The following is a 19506-nucleotide window of genomic DNA, read 5'->3' as shown; positions in this document are numbered from 1 at the left end:
GGACATGATAATTTACTAATTGCCAGCTGAAACCTATAGCAAAATATAAAAATATGAGCAAATAAAAAAAGCACTTACACATTTATCCATAACCACGGCCTTGAAAATAAAGAATTCAATTAGATCTTCTTCAGCTTGTTTCCTTCACCCATCAATGCGACCAATCAATGGGCACAGATTATTATGTGCCAATGTTGCACATAAATCAATAATGTTATCAATCACATATACTCCTCAGCACATAACTCCACAAAATTAGTATTATGAGTTTGATGTTAAATAAGCATAGGTATAGGTATAGATAGTGATGTTGGTATTGGTATAGAGATTGGTATTGGTATCAGTATCAGTGATACTTGCCCTGTATTTACTTAGAATTGGATTAATACCAAAATATGCATTATCACATTAGTGTGACTTTTAAGAAATTACAAAAAATGCAAACTTTAACTGAGCAGAAATCACTGTAGTCTGCTATAAAATGATTGAAAGATTATTATTATTATTAGTAGTAGTAGTAGTAGTAGTACAGCAAAAAGAAACAAGCAGAAAGAGCTGAACAGAAGAGCTAGATGTAAAATATTTTAAAAATTGGCACATATCCGCGGTACTACCTCAAACTGGTCAGAAGGTGTCAGAGTTTGACAAGTTACCCTTTGTATTTGTACAATGTTGCCGCATTTTGTGGTCGCTCATCCAGCATTTAGCTTAATTTGATGAAGAATCAGTTGAGTTTGACTGTGAGAATGTTTTGCATTAAGTTCTTGACCCAGAACGCAGGTGATCGCAGGTTGTAGACTTACACATCAAATGAGAATTATAAAAGAAGTAATGTGTATGCGTCATCTACACAATAACCCATACCGAGTGTCATTGTGACATTTTTCTATTTTTCAATTGGTTTAGATTGATAGACCCGTAGTATTACATTTTTATTACGCGCACTGACAGGGCTATTACATGACATTTGAACGCACCAATCAGTTGCTGAGGAGCTGATTGAGTCTACTTCCCTACACTGGGGATAGTTGAAGGGAAGCGGACGGACGGCGGTCGCACACGGATATCTCTTCATCAGGCGAGTCGGATCTCCCCCGACAGAGACCTCCGAGACGCAGCGAGCTTTCCGTTCCTCCATCGCGTCTTGCTGCAGGGAGATGGCCGGGATTCTGGCGTGGTTCTGGAACGAGCGCTTCTGGCTCCCCCATAATGTGACCTGGGCTGACTTAAAAAACACAGATGAGGCGACGTTCCCGCAAGCCGAGGACCTCTATCTGGCTTGTCCTCTGGCTTTCTGCATCTTTATGATACGGCTGGTTTTTGAGAGGTGGGTTCTGAGCTGACGGGGCGAATGAAGCAGGTGGTGATGGGGATGCGCTTTTGTTGTGTCGATGAGACGTCGCGCCGCTGTCCGCTGTCTATCCCCCCCCTACCCCCCACCCCCCTAAACAATGGCATCTTATCTGGTTAGCTCACAAATCACCACGGTTCATCATCCTTCTTCTGCAGGCCTGCAGCGTTGTTTGCCTTTGATGCCTCTGTCAGAGCCGACTGACCGGACCTAACCTGTCCCTGCACACCAAACCTGTTTTTCCACAAAACAAGAAATATGCTCCTAACTATTGACGTGTTTTTCTTCTTATTTCAATCGGCTTGTGCTTTAAATGAGTTTTGCCTGTGTTTGAGTTTTATTGTAGAATAATCAGAATGGCTCATGTTGTGATGATCACAGCAGTTATAATCATAGAAAGTCACCTAGGCCTCACAGATCTCAGTTAAACCCAGAGCCGACCCAAGATTACATGGGGCCCAAAGCAGAATTTTGCCAGGTGCCCTTCTTCCAGTTAAGCCCCATTATTCACACCCACCACAGAATCACTAACACTGTTTGACATATAATATTGTTACATTCTTTAATTGGCAGCTAAAATGTGTGTATTTGCCCCATTCGAATGGGTAGTAAGTCATAGCGCATAAAATACTATGTCTATGCCTCCCAATTGGGTTCCATCCATAAATCCATCTATTTATCTATTCAACCATCCATTTTTTATTCCTGCTTATCCTTGCAGTGTCACAGGGGGCTGGCGTCTTTCTCCAGCAGTCATTAGATAAGAGGCAGTTGTTATGGCAGTTGACTAAATCAGCTAAAGTTCAAATGGGTATTAAGAAAATTATTTTAAGTTAAACACTGCATCAAGGCCCATATGGGTCCCAATTTTAACCTCATGTAGGCAGTAATTACTTACTTTATTACTTCCTATCTTTTTTAGTTTACTAAATACTTATGTATGTTATAATCAAAAGGTGTCTTATATTTGATATGGGGTATATGGCTGACAGCCCAGCTGTCAGGGTATTAGCACTTTAAAAACAAAAAAATTTTTCTGTCAAGTGAACCAAGATTAAGTTTTCTGTTACTTATCCCCATGTCCAGTCAATGTGTAATGTGCTCTCCTTGTGTTGTGCAAAGTATAACCTCTGTTAAAAAAATAAATTAAAAAAATAACACGGCTGATTTAGTAGAACTGGAAGTCATTTCCACTGTTTTCTTAATTATTTTAGAATATTTGACATATTTTTCTTCAAAATCATACATATTTCAGCTCTTTCCACAGTAAAATAAATAGGGTGAATAAATTGTGGAGACAGGTTAATTTCTCCGACTATTGATTTGATGCAGGTTTTCAGTCAGGTAGAGTTGGAAAGTTGTGATAGAGTTTTATCACTTGTACTTATAAGCAACCATAAAAATATATATATTTTTTACCTATTTAGATATTTTTGTAGTGATAATTGTCAGAGAAATAAACTCTGGAAAAGAATAAATAACAGCTAAGATAACACATTTCCTCATTTCTGTGTTTCAGTTTAACAAATACATAGGTATATTGTATATTTGAATCAAACACACCAGAACATTTTAATGTGGGAGTTATGGCTTTCTGCCAAGGGTACCATTCTGTCTGTGGGTGGCTCTAGCACTCGAAATGAAGCTGAAGTTTATATAGGATTAATAGCCTCTGGATAAAAGACTATTAAACGGTTTAAAGTACCTTCAGTCTTTGTTGCTCTTCCGTACATGAAGCATTGTTTTTGAACTCTTATGATGTGTGTTTTCTTGCAGGTTTATTGCAAGGCCATGTGCAATGGGTCTGAAGATCCAGGCCAACGGGCCACAAAAGGCACAGCCCAATGCTATCTTAGAGAAGGTTTTCACTGCTATAACCAAGGTGAGGATATGTGCTTTTATGTTTGATTGTAATATGTTTAATAAATTTGTTCTGCATCAAAAATATTAACCCGACACATGGGGTGCTTTAATTTTTTATTTTTTTTTTGCTAGCATCCCGATGAGAAGAGGCTGGAGGGCCTGTCCAAGCAGCTCGACTGGGATGTGCGCACCATCCAGCGCTGGTTTCGGCAACGGCGCAACCAGGAGAAGCCGAGCACCCTCGCCAGATTCTGTGAAAGCATGTAAGACCTATCACTCCTAAATTAGCCACAAGTCATCTATCTTGCATTGGACAACACCCAAATTTGACTAAAAAACAAATGACAGATTTGTAACCTGCCAAGGAAATCTTATCACAGTGACCTGTGTATCTGCCTAATGTTGATTGCTGCATCAGTGCTTCGCTTTGGCTCCCTGACAAAGCTGATGTATAAGTGAGGGCTGATTTGAATAGGCTGTGCCGCTTTGCCATGCATCAATAAGAAAGGCAGTGACAGTAGTAAAAGCAGGGACGATAGATAACCTTATCAGAGCAGGTTTTCATGCTTACTGAAAGTTCCCTCTCATGCCTTGTGGAGGTAGGGCTCAGTTTTGTGTCTGCCTGAAAGGAAGCAAGAAAAAACGAATCACTTAGACAAATTAGACGTTGTAATGTAGAGCGCTTAAAATGTCAGTTTGAGTTTGGAAATTTTAGACTGAAGTCTACATTGTTTTGTCTGCAAAGTACGATATGAGGCAACATCCAAGAATGTTGGGTACAGTTTTTATTTTTCAGGTGTAAAAATAAAGGTTTCTCCCTTTCACACCTGATTTGACTATCAAGGATTTAAATTGCTTTTCTGCAGGAAAATGTAGTCATGGGACTAATTGCTGGTTCATTTGTCACATTTCATGAGTTGACTGGCATGATCAGAACCACAATCCTTCATAAGGAATTTGTATGTATTTATTGATTTATTGAATTCCCATAATACCCTAAAATCATTTACTATTAATGGAAATAAATATTGCATGCAGTGAGTTTAGTCCATGACTAAGAAATGGATTGTTTGCTGGTAGATAATGGAAGTAAAATGGGGTGAAATGTCATCGTGGAGGAATGAGTTGGTAAAAGGGTGAAACTGACCTGGAGCCTATGCTCTGACTTGGTACCATTACATCACCCACAAAACAAGACAATGCAGCAATTCAGAAAGAAGTAAAACCTTGTTTTTCATCCATACTCCATGAGGTTTATTCAGTATAGGGTCAGAGGTCAGTTGGTGCCTATCTCCAGTGCTCAATGAACTGGTCTTCGTTCTACCAAAAGGCCATTGATAGACTGGTTGTCACAAAGGAAAGACAACCACGTATGCACACACACACATTGAAACCTGTGGACAGCTTAGAGCAGCCAAATAACCCAAAATAGATTACACTTCAACAAAAACTGAACCCTAGTATGCATGGAAAGAACATGGAAACCACGTAGAAAGTTCCTGATTGGGATTTGAATCCAGGACATTTATGCTGCAAGTTAACGGTACTAACAGCTATGCTATAACACAGAATAAGCAAACAGAAAACTCTATACAACTACTGAAATCATTAACGTAACTCAAGGGATGCATCCACAACCTTTGTAAATAGAAAACTGTAATTCTACTTTGCACTTTGCCACTAGCACCATAATGAGAAAAATAAACAAAGGCACTGAAAAACTGGAAAGTGTTTAAAAATATTAGAACTAAAAATGCAATTTAATTTTTTTCCTGTGTAATTATCTTTAGGTTTTATGTGATTGCTCTTCAGAACATATCCAGTGATTTTTTTTTTTTTTTCCTTTTGGCAAACAGAATTCAAAATGCTACTTTGGCCTTTTAAGTGAGAATCAAATGATGCTTCAGTTCCAGTTAACCACTTTCATGCTGTGGGTTAATAGTTAAAGCCATTTGATAAGAAACCCACTCAAGACGGCGAACAGAGAGCCGGCTAATCTGCAGTAATGCGTTTGGCATCAGGGAGATTGTAGTTACTTAGCAGTGTGATGTTAAAGGCCAAAGAGCCAGTTTTGTTGTCAGAGCCGAGTCATGTCTGACACCATCGGACCAAATCTGACAGTCTGAGACACGGGGAGCCTCGCATCCCCTGATCCGCCTGAGGCTGCTGTTCTCTCAGGAGAACACATTTGACTGATTAGACCACTGGACTCGTATTACAACATCACAGAGGACTCTCAGAAGACAAAAACACGCGTTCTCTTGCTCAAGAAGAAACTGGAATTTTGCCCCTCTCAGCTTTTCAACCACGCTTTCAGGCGGCTAAAGAAACAACTGCACGGACGCTGTTATCTGCAGCGTAATTAGCGTTGCTGACCTCTGGGCTTTGCGATAGTTTGTCCAGGTTGTCTGCCTCGGTTGTTGCAGGTCTCCAAACGAGGCTGGCTTCAGTCCTTTCTGCAGCAATTGTGCTGTAATTAAGCTCTCGTGCCCAGCTGTCCAAGACTGATTGGATTCTTTGTCTCTCCATTGTGTGGACCACTGATCTGTTTTGTATTCTTTTCATTATGCAAACACACAGTGTGTAGAAAGCATGTTTACTGAGAAATAATGATGATTGCATAGAGCTTTTGTTTGGAACCTTTTGTCTTTTCTTACCCCGAATATACAGCAAAAAAACTAACTAAGATCACGCTTCTATTTTTAGAAAGAAACCTACAGTGGGATGACTCCTAGAATGAAAAATTCAACTGGATCAAAATAAATAAAATTAGATGATGAAAGTGAAGTTTTTACAGTGAGGTTTTACAGTTCATCTTCTCTTCAGCGTTTTTTTTTTATTTTTTTTATTACAACAAGATGAGAGTAGGCTGGGAGTCCTCACTGGCTCCAGCTGCTGAACGTCTCTTTTTCTGTCTCTATCATCTTTGCTTTTACAAGGAGGAAAGAAATGTCATCACCTCAACTTGGGTTTTAATCAATATAGGCAGTGGGGGGGGTTTGGTATGGGCAAACTGGTCAGGGTGACAGGCTGTCAAGGGGCGTCTCAAGCATAATAAGAAAATCAATACATTTCAGATAATTGTGTGTTTTCTGTTGCATATTTAAATATCCAGTTAAGGGGGATTTGGCGCCCCCGTGTTGTAAACAATGTAAACAAAACAAAAAACAAAAAAAGTTCATATCTAAAATCATTATTTCTGACTGGGTAAACTTAAAGAACCACTCAATAGTTCTTGACATCTAGGATGAAATAAAAAAAATAATACCGTAATAATATCCTTTTTTTTTTCTTTTTTTTTGAAAATGTAAAATCCTTAGACTGGCCAAATCGGAAATGGATAATTCAGCACTAAACAGAAATTCTTCAAAACACAGTTTGACTTCTCCAAAACTGTTTCTATTTAAGAAAGTACAATTAAGGAGCAATTGAAGTTTCCTTGTTTTTTCTTCTAGACCTCTTTCAGTTGAGACAAAAAAATATATATAGAAAAACAACTATAAGTTATTGATTGGTCAAAACTGTAGTGCTTTTTTCAAGACTTATAGATTCTTTGAAATAGTTTGAAACCAAATAAACTGTCTGCTGGTTAGAATAAAAGGCCATTGCCATTTTTTTTACTTGTGCAAATCAATTCCCTAATAAATTAAACAAAAGATAAAAAGCTGAGTCGTGAAAACAAACCATTAAGTGCCAATCAATACTCTTAAATCCTACGTGGAGAAGGTAAAGTAAACGAAGCAGCATCAACTTTTATTATTTCGTTCCTGTCATTAAGCAGAATAAATGTGTAATTGTCTTTGCCCCTTCATCCCTCACTATAACCTCATTAAGTTGTTATGCTCAGTTAAAAGAGCTAAAACAGTTCAGTCTACTATCAGGAACAATTTTTTTGTTTGGATATGTGGTTATTTTGAAGGGACAGTATTTGTCTCATAGCATTTCAGAAAGCTTTGTTTATTTTCTGTTATTAAAACACTATTTAAACAATATTTTGTAAGTTATTTGTACCATAGTACCATCATATGTACCATCTTAGCACAAAATTGTCGCTGTTTACACTTAACAAGCATTCCTCTGTCGGGTGCTAATGAGAAGTTGCTGATAATTAAATGACAAATCCTCATTTATCTCAACAGGTTGTGCTGTCTGAAAAAGTGTCAGCAATTTCTACAAAAAGAAAAAAAAACATCTGTGTTTGACTTCAGAAACTCTATTCAAAGGATGCTGTTGTGAGTCATTGGGATATTTTTTTTGTGTATGGCAGCATTTCAGCAACACTTTGAGAAAGACTCTTGCAGGCTCCATCAACCAGTTGCCATGCAACAGTCTTTTACTATGTGCCAGGTACGCGCGTCCACTTAATTTGCTTTTACAATACTTTTGATCATGCACATCAAGCAACTAATGATGCTTTCCCATAAGCTGCATTTTGTCTTGGTGATTATTTTTCTGCTATTTGTTAAAGGCTCACAACTGAATGTTTCAAACAACCACAGAAAAGGACTAGATTTTGCTGATATGGACACGTTGTGGTGATAATATAGATTCATGGTCCTCTCCATTGAGTTATTGAGGGTTTCAGGTCTAAATAAAGTCAGCTGGAGCATCTTTGTTTGAAAAAACAAAAAGAAAAGCTATGTTTCTACTCTCTCATCCACCTATTTATTTATTTTATTTTATTTTTTTGGCAGAAAATCCTGTGTCCTCGTTTCCCAGCGGGATTAATAAAATATTTTTTCAACTGAGCTCGATTGATTTGAATGTAGCCTGCATGGTCTTAGCTGAAGATTTGCCTTTGCTTGTTTGATAGTTTTAAATTCTCATTCTCCCTTGCTGACTGTTAAGAACTGGTTTCCATAAAGTAGGCACGTCTTCCTTGTCAGCAAGTCTTTGATCACAGCCGTGTCAGCTCCAGCAATATCTTCTTTGTAAACCTCAGAGGCAGAACTCCTAATCACATCATTGTGCAGAAACTAAAGTATATGCAGGATTATTTAAAGCACAGAGCGGGGAAGGCTGGAAGCAGACCTAAGAGGAACACGTCACCGATTGTCTGCGCAGGACAATTACCTCGTGATAGAAATAAATTAGTGTTGTACAGCACAACTTGTGGCATCAGATCCCTTGAAATCTTAATATTGCTATATTTTTGGTCTTTACTTGTGAAAATAAACCATCTTTTCGATTCAACATAGTTTTCCCAACAGAAAGATGTACATTTCTAATAAAAAAAGAAGCTAAGAGAAGTGAAATATTTCACCTGCAACTAACATGGATTTGCAGGTAAACATTCAAAGGCTCAAAAGAACTTTTTACAATTATTGTAGTGTCAAGGTCACGATGGCCTTGACAGTCTAATCATAATGTAGCTGCAATTTACTGGCCAAATTGTTAGGAAAAAATGTCTAACTCTGAATATGTTTTCTTCTTATTCACTCCAGGTGGAGATTTACATTCTATCTATATATTTTCACCTATGGAGTGCGTTTTCTTAAAAAGGTAAGCTTTTTCATACCCCCAGTCTCATATTGTAATTGTCACAGCTAGAAGTACATACAGTGCCTTGCGTAAGTAATCCCACCCCTTGAACTTTTTTTTTTGTAATTTTGGGGATCAACCCTTAAAATCCAATGTCATTTAATCTCAATATATGCAGATGTTTTTAAGGTCCTCGGAGTTTTGTTAGAGAACATTAGTGAACAAGCAGAACCATGAAGACCAAAGACTTCAGCAGACAGGTCAGGGGAAAGTATAAAGCAGGGTTAGGTTATAAAACAATATCATAAGCTTCAAGTATCTGACAGAGCACTACTTAATCCAGTTATGCACAAACGGAAAGAATATGCTACATTTGCAAACCTATTAAGGACATTCAGCATACAGCACCTTGCTGTGGGAAAATTTTTACCTCAGCAGGGACATGGACGCTGGCGTGACTTGATGGAAAAATGGATGGAGCCAAACACAGAACAGTTACGTTAGAAAATCTGTTAAGAGGCTCCAGAAGACCTCAGACTAAAAATGTTAGAGATTAATCTTCCTGCAGGACAACAACAATAAGCATACAGCTAGAGCTACAAAAGACTGGTTTAGATCAAAGATTATTTATGCTTTAGAGTGACCCAGTCGCAGCAGAGTCAAATTGAGAATCTGTGGATAAACATGAATTAGAAGACACTATTTACAGAGCTTCTACATCCAATCTGACTAAGTTTGAGATATTTTGCAAAAGCTGCCTGTGCAAGTCTGGTAAAACCTGCCCCAAACAGCTTCCAGCTGTAATAAGTAAATAGATTGTGACTTTTTAAATGACAAAACAGTCTTTGTATCTGAATTTTTAAGTGTGACAGGCTTCTAAAAATGTCCTCAATAATGCATAATGGCTATTAAACGGTGTTGTGCAAAAGTTACACTTTTCTTACAATTTTCATTTTCTTCAGTAAAATAGCGACGATAATAAATGATTCTACCAGTAATGTTCTGTTGCCAGGTCTCCTTCTCTGACTGCATTAAATATTTTAAAAGCATTATTACTCACATTTGGTCATTTAAAATGTTGATTTTTGCTACAAACTTTAGCTTTTTAAAAGTCCTTTATGTTTCGTATCGGGGCTGACAATTCCTTATTCTTTCTTGTTGCATTTGTTGTGCCAAAGCATCTTCTTTAAATAGGCGCACTCTCACCTTTATAAAGCTGCAACAATGTTTATCAGAGCCTCCCAGTACTCCTAGTTAAAAATCTGCCAGGTACTGATTCTGCTGAACGCTAAGAACAAAAAGCCACCGGAGATAAATCTGAGAATGAGTCAGCTGACTGATTATCGCTGAAAAATAGAGCTCAGGAGGTTTCACATATTTCATGCATATATTCATGAAAGTGCATACATAATAGCAATCACGGCAGGAGCTGAGATAGAGTTGGAAGAAGAAAAAAAAAAGTCTCTGAGACACAAGTTGCATGACGAAGCACTTTGTGAAAAATAGCTCACTCCCCAGCAGTTGGTGCTGCAGGCGCCAGCCTCCAGCCTCTGTGGGATTTATTAATAGAGCAGGTCTGGAAAGCAGTGCAGGAGAACTAAACTCAAGCGCAGTGACGGGTCACAGTTTGCTCGTAACACATTTACTCAGAATTTAAGTGTAGCCTCTAATGGCTCTTTAGTTCAGCTTCTTTTCCCACCAGAATATGCAGTGTAAATCTCTTTGTCTCATTCACTGTAGTTTTTTTTTTTTTTTTTAAATCCAGGATTACAGCCACTCTTACCTCTAGTAATAGGGACATTTTAATTAAGGTCAAACTTTTTGATTTGATTCTCTCCTTCAGACTCCATGGTTGTGGAACACTAAAGAGTGCTGGTACAACTACCCTTACCAGGTAGAAGTTAAGAAAAACCTCCCAACAACTTTACAAAAAGGCATCTCCTTCTGTTTAAAATGTTCTGAGACGATCTCCTTATACGTATGCAGCCTCTGACTGTGGACGTCCATTATTACTACATACTGGAGCTGTCCTTCTACCTGTCGTTACTCTTTTCCCGCTTCACAGACATCAGGAGGAAGGTAAGGAGGACTACAGCATCACTCAGACAACATTCCTTCTAAAATCACACCTATAATTCACTTTAGAATGAATCGCTATAGAAAATACCATTGTCGTCATGAATACCAACCTTTTCTGACTCACTGCTCTTGCATAGAGACAGTTATACATAGCCTGTCTGGCCTGAAGTTGGTTTCCTGCTTTACTCATGTGGGAAATAGCAAAATATCAAAAATCCAAAAATCTTGTGACGCCCAAAAGGTTCTGCAAGTATTTAAGTAGTTCCCAACTGATACCACTTACATTGTTTTTATTTTGAAGCTATTTGCCTAATATATATCTAGCATCCTTCCCTTTTTTTTTTATAAATTCCTTTATAACTGTAAAACTCCCACAATTTTCAAGTCTAGAAATTGGTCTGTTAAAAGTATATGTACATTTCAAGCCTTTTGGCCATGTCCTATAATGGATTATTTATGAAAGAACCAGAGGCAAGGTAATGTTACACAGTGTGATGGAGTACACATGAAAAGAGAAAAGAAACAAAAAAAACTTAGGCTTCTATAATATTTTAGAACAGACAGAATGATTACAGTGTTGTTAGTATGCCTAGCAGCCGAAACCAAATAGAAAAACCGTCCCTGTGCTTCCTCAGGCATCATGTTTGAACATCCTGCTTATACTCAAAATAACTTCACTTATTACATCTTTCTATACTGCATAGTATTGCTGTTCACAGGACCTGTTAGTGCTAAATATGGTGCATTTACTGCATGGGGAGAAAAATAGGATTTCTAATTTAGGGTCAATCAAGTTGAAAATCAAATTAAGAAAATTATTTATTGTTAAGAAATAACACCCAAAAAGGTGCACAGTAACAAGCTGTAAGTTTACATCACCCCATTTTTAATTGAAGTAATTTACTTTTCTCATTAGTAATATCTCCTAAAGTTCTACTTTGTTAGATATCAGGGCTTGAATTTATAAATCACGACAATGTGATCATTTGTGATAAATCTACATTTTTCTGACTCCTCTCTTTCTCATCTGCTGTTACGGTGCTTCTGACTTTGACCTTTGGCATTTTCAACACTTTTGGCTCATGTTTGGGTTTCTACGGGCATTTTCAAAGATGCAGAATATTTTATCGGCTTGTAAATTTTCAAGCGATCCACTGAGATTTTACAAATTAAACACTGTGACGATGCAATATTTGCAATGTGTTCTGCCACTCTAGTTGCTAAAAGATATTGTAGTTTGTTTTTTAAAGTTCAACTTGGTCAGTTCACCAACCCATATCTTCTCACGTCCATTGTTTTTGTTGTTTTTATTTTATTGTATTTTTTTTGTGAAATCGGCAACACTTTTGGTTCGTTGTTGTTTGCATGCATCACAGTCATGGTTCATCCACAGCTCTGCCCTCTGCCCTTCCCATCAAACTCTCTGCACTCAGAGCAGACCCCATGATGCCATGCTGTTTGCCTTCACTCTGTCATCTCTCTGTTGACTGTTGGCATGTGTTTCTGTTTTTGTTTCTCCTTTCAGTTTATTTCATGCACAGCACTAGACTGAGGAGGGTCCTCTGCATCTCCTGCCAGTTCCAGTATGTCTCTCCCTGCACACTCTGGCCTTTGTTTTCAGTCTGCATCTTGTGTCCATTCTGCTCCTTTTCATCCTCCTTCCTAATTTACTTAACCTTCTACGCTGGTTCTAATTGCTTACAGCTAAAACCTTCCGGTAGCTAAAGAATTGCAAGGGCGCTTATGCCCATGTCTCTACGCGCATTTTCATTCACATGGAGCTCCATTTAAAGCTATTCCAAACATAAGGGGCAATACTAAGGTGGTACTACAGGCTGATTTTATTATTAAGTTACTGTAATGTTCAGCTCAAGTCCTATTTTCTAATTTCATTTTATTTTAATTTTTTTATTTTTGTTTTTTTGGGGTATTTTGTGGTAGTAATGTTACAATTTGATCTTGAGTGTGAAGTCATAACCATTGCAAAACTTCACTGAAACTAGTCAAGTTGCAAATGCAACTTTGATGTCATTTATTGGAATTTATTGTAACAGATGAACATAAAGCTGTGAATTTTATTGTGAAATAAAATGAGAAGGATAAGTAATTTAACCTCAGCATGAATGCACCATCTCAGAAAAACCGTGGTAGCAGCATGATGCTGTGGGGTTCATCTCTTCAGCGCGGACAGGGAAGCTGGTCGAGGCTGGTGACAAGATAGATGAAGCTAAAAAAACAGGCAAATAAAAATGGTGAAGTCTAAGATGGAGGTCCACCTTCCAGTGGGCTCATGACCACTAACATACAGTCAGACTCAAAGCTACAATGACCAAAAGCTAAAATGGTCTAGTCAAACTAAACATAAAAAATATAAATGAAGAAAGAGGAGTTTCCCCTGATGAACTGTCACGCCGAGTTACCAAGCAGATTGGTGATTTTCACTCAAACAGCACTTTATTGATTCTTGCAAGAATGATAACAGCAAGCATGTCCAGTGTCTGTTCAGTCTGGTCTGTTCTGTCTGGACTTTGAGTCACTACCTGCTGATACTTGGGTTATCACAGAGTTTCTCACAAGGAGTCTGGGAACTGACATTTCTGGCTCATCATGAGGACATTAACAACGATCTTTGAAACTGTGAAAATGCAGGAGCTTTCCATTCTTATCTAAACCCTCCCTAACGTTCCATTAGGGTGAAATCACAATGAGCCTCACATGAATGTGGCTACAGCTAGAAGAGGCATAGTAAATGCCATTTTGTGTTTTACAATCAAAGGAGAAGAAGACTGTTTTTTATAAAATTCCACTAAACAAACAGTTTTGGCTATTTTGCAAAAAATAGAAAGGACAAAATATATAAAATAACCTGAAACTAAATACTAACGCACACCAGTTTTCAGGTTGAATTATTAAACATTTTATAAAGCACATGCCATTTTCTTATACTCCACAAGAAGTATACTCCTGCCTGTGTATACTTCAGATCCAATGAAATACATAAACGTTTGTGGATTTAGCAAACTTCAAGGACTGTGAATAAATTTGCATGCTCTGCCAAACTCAAGTTCAACAACTTGCAGCACAAAACGTTCACAAATCTGAAGATATCAAAAGTACATTAGCTAATTCTATTTAAAGGCCTTTTGCGGTGATGTTTAAAAATACTTTCTGTAGATGCCTAATATTTCCTCGGCAACTGTCTCTGCAGGATTTTCTGATCATGTTCCTGCATCATGTGGCGGCGATCTCTCTCATCGTATTTTCTTATGTGAACAACATGGCACGAGTGGGAACTCTGGTCATGTGTCTACACGATGCAGCCGACGTGCTGATAGAGGTGAGACCCCGCCAGAAGATTAAACCTTGTATGTAGATGGATGAGCATCTGAGAAATGAGCTTATGTCGGCAGCAGGGTGTTCAGAGATATGTTCATGCGCCTGTGTTCATTACAATGGACTGCAATCCATGTGTAAATCCTGACCCTGCTTTGTGGCTCGCAGTTAAAAGGCAAAACGTACAACACTAAGCGTGTCCCTTCATCTTTCAAACAAGGTGGATCCCCTTTTATGTCATCTATTTGATCTATCTTGGCTCTTGCGTGTTAATATGTGCTGGTTGCATTGCTCAAGGAAGCAATCGGATGATTGCAGATGTATTGTTTGTATCTGGAACAGTTTCTTAAAAATGCATGTGAGTGAAGCATTATGTTATACACACTTGACTATTTATGTTAATTGGAGTTTCTAGGATGTTTTAGTTAGTTATTCACAACTTTGTTTCTCCCTGCAAAGATCAGTTTCTTACAACTGTTAGAAATGTGAAAGATAGGCGGACATGTCTTTCAAGTAAGGCAAGTGTGCGCTGATTATCCCACAACAGGACATAGCCACAAAAACAAATGTATAAACTTGACCATATTCACAGTCAGAGAAAAAAAGTTCAAACAATGTGGATGAAGCTGTATCCATGTTCCACATTCAGCTTCAGCTTTATCTGTTTAGCTAACTTCAATATTTATTTATTTTTTCTAGCCGTTTTGTTTTATGTATCTAGACTGAATGAGATTTATTTAAAGAACCTTCTATCCTGTTGCATTGTCGGTAATATTTGTTCACTGGTTTTCGTTTTTATTCTATTCCAGGCTGCCAAGATGGCCAACTATGCCAAATGTCAGATACTGTGCAACCTCCTGTTTGCAATGTTTGCAATTCTCTTCATAACTTCCAGGCTGGGAGTTTACCCCATCTGGTAAGAATTATTTACTTTCTCTGTGATCCAAAGCTGGCATCTCCGTTGATGAGAGACTTGAATGCAGTGGTGTTAGGTGCCTGCGTTTGCACACAGTTCAGTAGTCTTACAGGCAGCCAGAGCTTCAAATCCCGACCAGCCTGAACTCCTTACCATCTTTTAGTAGCTCATGTTCGAAAATGCATGTCAGAGCCATCAAGATCTCAGTCCTTTTTTTTAACCCCCTTTCTCCACAATGGTTTGCGATTTGGACAGATCTGTGTGAATGTTGTTGCTAAGTAATAGTTACTATGGATACTACAGCTTTAACCTTTCAAAGAAAAGACAAACCAGCTCATGAAAAGCAAATCATTGTGGTTCTACTCGACCACTGGAGACAGAACCAATGAATTCATGTCATTATTGAAACATCAATTGAGTGTTTATTTATGAAAACTTATTTCTATTTCTGGGGGATTTCTTTTATATAGTCTAACGTGTGGCTAATCCAACTTCATTTTTTATTTTGGAGAAAAAAAAAAGCCGGTTTAAGTTTTCTTTTTTTTTTAATTTCCACCCAAACAATTATGTAATTACATTCCCTTGAAAATGCTGGTTAAAACTGGCCAGTCTGTCGGATATTAGAAGATCATAAATCTAATTTCAGCCCTTGAACACACAACAGTCATCTTTCAGTCAGCAGCAGCAGCTGTTGATCAGGACTTCATTAAATGAATGTAGGCATGATTTACATTCTCAGGCAACTACATTTTTTCCACTTTTACTTCTGATAGCAGCTCTTAATCATTCTCCAAATACTATTTATGCTATTTTGATGCATGTTTAAAATTCAATCTAAAGACAGCATTTGAATAACTTATTTTATATAAAGCCTTTGTGGCATTTAAACCAGCTTTAACCCTTAGGGGTCTGGGGTCTAAAATTATTCAAACCAATCTGCATGACTCAGTTGCATGTTTTTGATTTCAAACTGTAATGCAATGATTCTGCACTATATTTTAGTCAGTTCCTCCATTGCACCATTTTTAAAGTTGTTGCCATGACTTCAGTATCTGGAGGATGGCTCACAGGCTGCTGTTTGCAAGGAACAAACCAGGGACGAATTGAACTCAGATCCTCAACATGACATTTAGTTGCTGTAAATAGAGACTGCAGATGATGTCTTTGTATTCATTAGCTATTTTGTGTTGCTTGTAAATCTCATTATATTAAAATTTTATTAAAATAGATAGATCTAAATCAATAATCCCTTTCCAAATCAGAAATGTACATGTTTGATATATGCATTTCAAACATTTATCTTATTTTTATGATTATGTCTTACAGCTAATGAGACCCCCAAATTCTTTTCTTTTCTTTTTCTTTTTTTTTTAGAAAATTACAAAAATATTTTTTTATACTGACACGTTATGGTTGAACTGTAGTGTACACACAATCTTGAAAAAACATGCTGCCTTGAAAGCTGCCCTACTTGACAGTCACTAAAACACTCCAGAAAAAGGTTAGACCACAAGAGATTATTCCAAATGAAACTGTCTGATCAGAGATCTATATTCAGCCATATTTTCTGGAAAGTTGACTGGAAGGAAAAAGTATGACCAAGCAAAAGAGATAAAGCATCAAAAAATAAATAAATTGTGACGCCAAGTACATGCAATAGTTTGGGGGAGATTCTGACATCATATTTAAAAGTCACCCCTTATAGACTCTCCTAAACTCGAGACAATGTCAAAGGCTGGTTTTATGTGGTAACAAAAAGACTAAAGAGTTGCTCAGTCCTATTTTCGACTTAAGGAATTTGCATTTGAATTAGAAATGAAAGCCCCAGAGATTAGAAAGAAGAGTAGAAATTAAGAGAATCCAAGTTAATGACAGGATTATTGTCTAAATTCTTTGTATCCAACATCTTGTGTTTTTCTTACGTAAGAAAAAGAATTGACCTTTATAAATTTTCCTTTCAAAGCGTAAAACCTTAACATGTCATTCTCTCCCTGCTGCTGCTGAAGGATTTTAAACACCACTTTGTTTGAGAGTTGGGAGATTGTAGGCCCCTACCCATCCTGGTGGGTCTTCAACCTCCTTCTGGTCTTACTGCAGCTTCTTCACTCATTCTGGTCCTACCTCATAGTGAAGACAGCATGCAGAGCCATCTCCAAAGGAAAGGTGAGTCGCCACACTCTTCTCCTCGGCGTCATTCCTAAATGTATGCTTCTTGTTGTATTGTGCGGTAAAAAGCTTTTCCATTAATGTTAGTATTCTTGTGCTGTGTTGTTCCCGTGTTTTTCACAGAATCACTTTCTTTTTAAGAAAAAAAAAACTACCAAAAATGTCACCCCAACAATTACATTATTACATTTATAATGTTTAGCATCTGAATTTGATGTTTTATTGTATCTAATAAATAAATATCAAATAACATATCTGTTCTATGTTCATGCTACTTTGCAATCTTCAAGGTGGGGAAGTGGAATCCTTTACATGTAAGTGGTTCTACACAACTAAATGCATAACTACCACGGTTCAGTATATTCATTATGCGGTACTTATTATCTATTTCAGACCTGTACTGTTCTAGTTATTTAACCATCAGATTCTTTTGAATAGTCATACGCCATTGCTCCATGTTTTTAAATTGCTGTGTATGGAATTTGTTTGAAAGTTCTCTGAATATAATTATTTCATATTGTGAGTTCAAGCATTAGCAATGCTAAAATCTACATACACATCCTAATAACACTTACAATAGCATGCTAACACTTATTTTTGCATGCTGCGCACCCCATTTGTAGTATTCACACATATGATAGCAATTGTAAATCTTATATTAGCCCACAAAAGCTCAAATTATTGTGCTAGCAATGACATTAGCATGCTAACACTTAATTTAGGAATGCTAGCACGTACTAACTAAGGCTAATGGTTACGAAAGGTTTTCCTAACAGTAATAACAGAAAACATGCAACAAAGGTATGAAAGAGTAAAAGTGAGTTTTAAACCAGATCCCACTTATAAATTACCAGCAAACATGCTACAACAGTAAATTGCTGTTCAGTGCTACGTCTGATAAAAAAGTAAACGCCTCTGTCTGTTTCTTTCAGATCAAATGAACTGCCACAGTTAAAATGTTGTGATTTCGGTTGTGATTTCGAGTTCAAAAGTGTTTTCAGACTTAGGTTTTTAAGTACAAAATGCCTGTGTTTATTGATACATAATCAGTGTGTTATTATGAGCGCAGTGAAACACAAGCATGACTCAGGTCGTCAAGTTCTTCTTCCAATAAACACAATAGAGTTCAACCAGCACCTGTTTTAATCTGTCAAAAAAAATAAATAAATAACAGTCACATAATATGTCAACCACATTTAAAGGATCAAATAAAAAAGTGCAGATAAATTAAATCTCTAAACAATCATTTCGTTTCTGCAGGTTTCTAAAGATGACCGCAGTGACATCGAGTCCAGCTCTGATGAGGACGACAGCCCTCCTCCCAGTCAGAAGCACCACATAAGCGCCACCAATGGGACCAACAAAAACGGGACCAACGGCTACCTGACAGGCGTCCCGTACCTAGACGAACACTGACCGAGCTGATATCACGCGAATGGAGCCATGCTGCAGACACTACCCCACTTATCTGTGTGTCAGCATATGTATGCGTGTGTGTGTGTGTGTGAGAGAGTGACTTTAGGCATATGGTGGAGACATGAGCATCTCATCTTTGTAAGTTATTGATAGATTTATGTGAATGCTGTTTTGTCATTGGTTCTTTACTAATTTTGTTGTGCAATTTATTTCTCTTCAGCTATATATTTGCATCAAACTACACTCACTGGCAAATTTAGGCAATCGGTACAACACACTCATTTAGCCAACGAATGACAGCGTTTCACTTGATGGTCGAAGCATGCTACATTGATTTACAGCAGTTCGACACACTGCACGGGGTGTTTTCCCCCCTAAGTTTGTCTTTTTTTTTGTTAATTGATTTGGATGAACATGTTTACAAGTTTTTAGTCAGACATCTTTTCTTCTTCTCCTTATGATGTCAGTGTTGACATAATCTTAAAACAGAAACAGCTGTGTTTTTCACCTAAACATCAGAGTATTAGCCGGATTCAGTTTTATTGCTACACCCCCAAAGACTTGCCAAAACCGTGAGTTGTTTTCTTTGGGTTTTTTTTATCACTTACAAATGAATGATAATGTGAAGTTTATGCACATTTGGAAGTACATTCTTCACCCAATATGTATATGAGATGTCAATAACAGTAGTATCTGTGTGTGCATCAGGTATGGCTAGATGCTGTATTCTTTATCCAATCATTTTGTTAGATATTCTCGTACATTTCTGGTTATCATTAAATTAAAGGCAATTTGTCCTCTCATGAGGTATATATGAGTTGTTTGAATAATTCAATAATAAAAAAATGCAATTATATCAAATGTGTCTTGGTGTGTATATGCAAGAGGAAGCAAGATATTA

The 19506-nt window shown here is 37.4% G+C and overlaps 1 protein-coding gene across 1 annotated transcript; it reads left to right on the top strand.

Annotated features, from left to right (window-relative positions):
- The first annotated feature begins 789 nt into the window (after positions 1-789).
- On the top strand, positions 790-19466 carry cers6 (ceramide synthase 6). The gene is made up of 11 exons (XM_015001385.2): positions 790-1327; positions 3128-3233; positions 3347-3477; positions 8659-8716; positions 10539-10589; positions 10682-10774; positions 13983-14111; positions 14917-15023; positions 17030-17186; positions 17480-17503; positions 18450-19466. The coding sequence occupies exons 1-11, from the start codon at positions 1158-1160 to the stop codon at positions 18603-18605; spliced, it is 1182 nt and encodes a 393-aa protein (XP_014856871.2). The 5' UTR covers positions 790-1157; the 3' UTR covers positions 18606-19466.
- Positions 19467-19506: the final 40 nt, after the last annotated feature.

Source organism: Poecilia mexicana, unplaced genomic scaffold (genome assembly GCF_051168715.1).
Source record: "Poecilia mexicana isolate PSO_F unplaced genomic scaffold, ASM5116871v1 scaffold_2, whole genome shotgun sequence".
Classification (NCBI taxonomy): domain Eukaryota; kingdom Metazoa; phylum Chordata; class Actinopteri; order Cyprinodontiformes; family Poeciliidae; genus Poecilia; species Poecilia mexicana.
This window is presented reverse-complemented; position numbering and strand designations above follow the sequence as displayed.

Bases quoted from the DNA above. Each gene is read 5' to 3' on its own strand.
- cers6 (XM_015001385.2), top strand. From the start codon at position 1,158: ATGGCCGGGATTCTGGCGTGGTTCTGGAACGAGCGCTTCTGGCTCCCC. The intron at 1,328-3,127 runs GTGGGTTCTGAG...GTTTTCTTGCAG, and splicing joins ATACGGCTGGTTTTTGAGAG to GTTTATTGCAAGGCCATGTG. The intron at 15,024-17,029 runs GTAAGAATTATT...CTGCTGCTGAAG, and splicing joins CTGGGAGTTTACCCCATCTG to GATTTTAAACACCACTTTGT.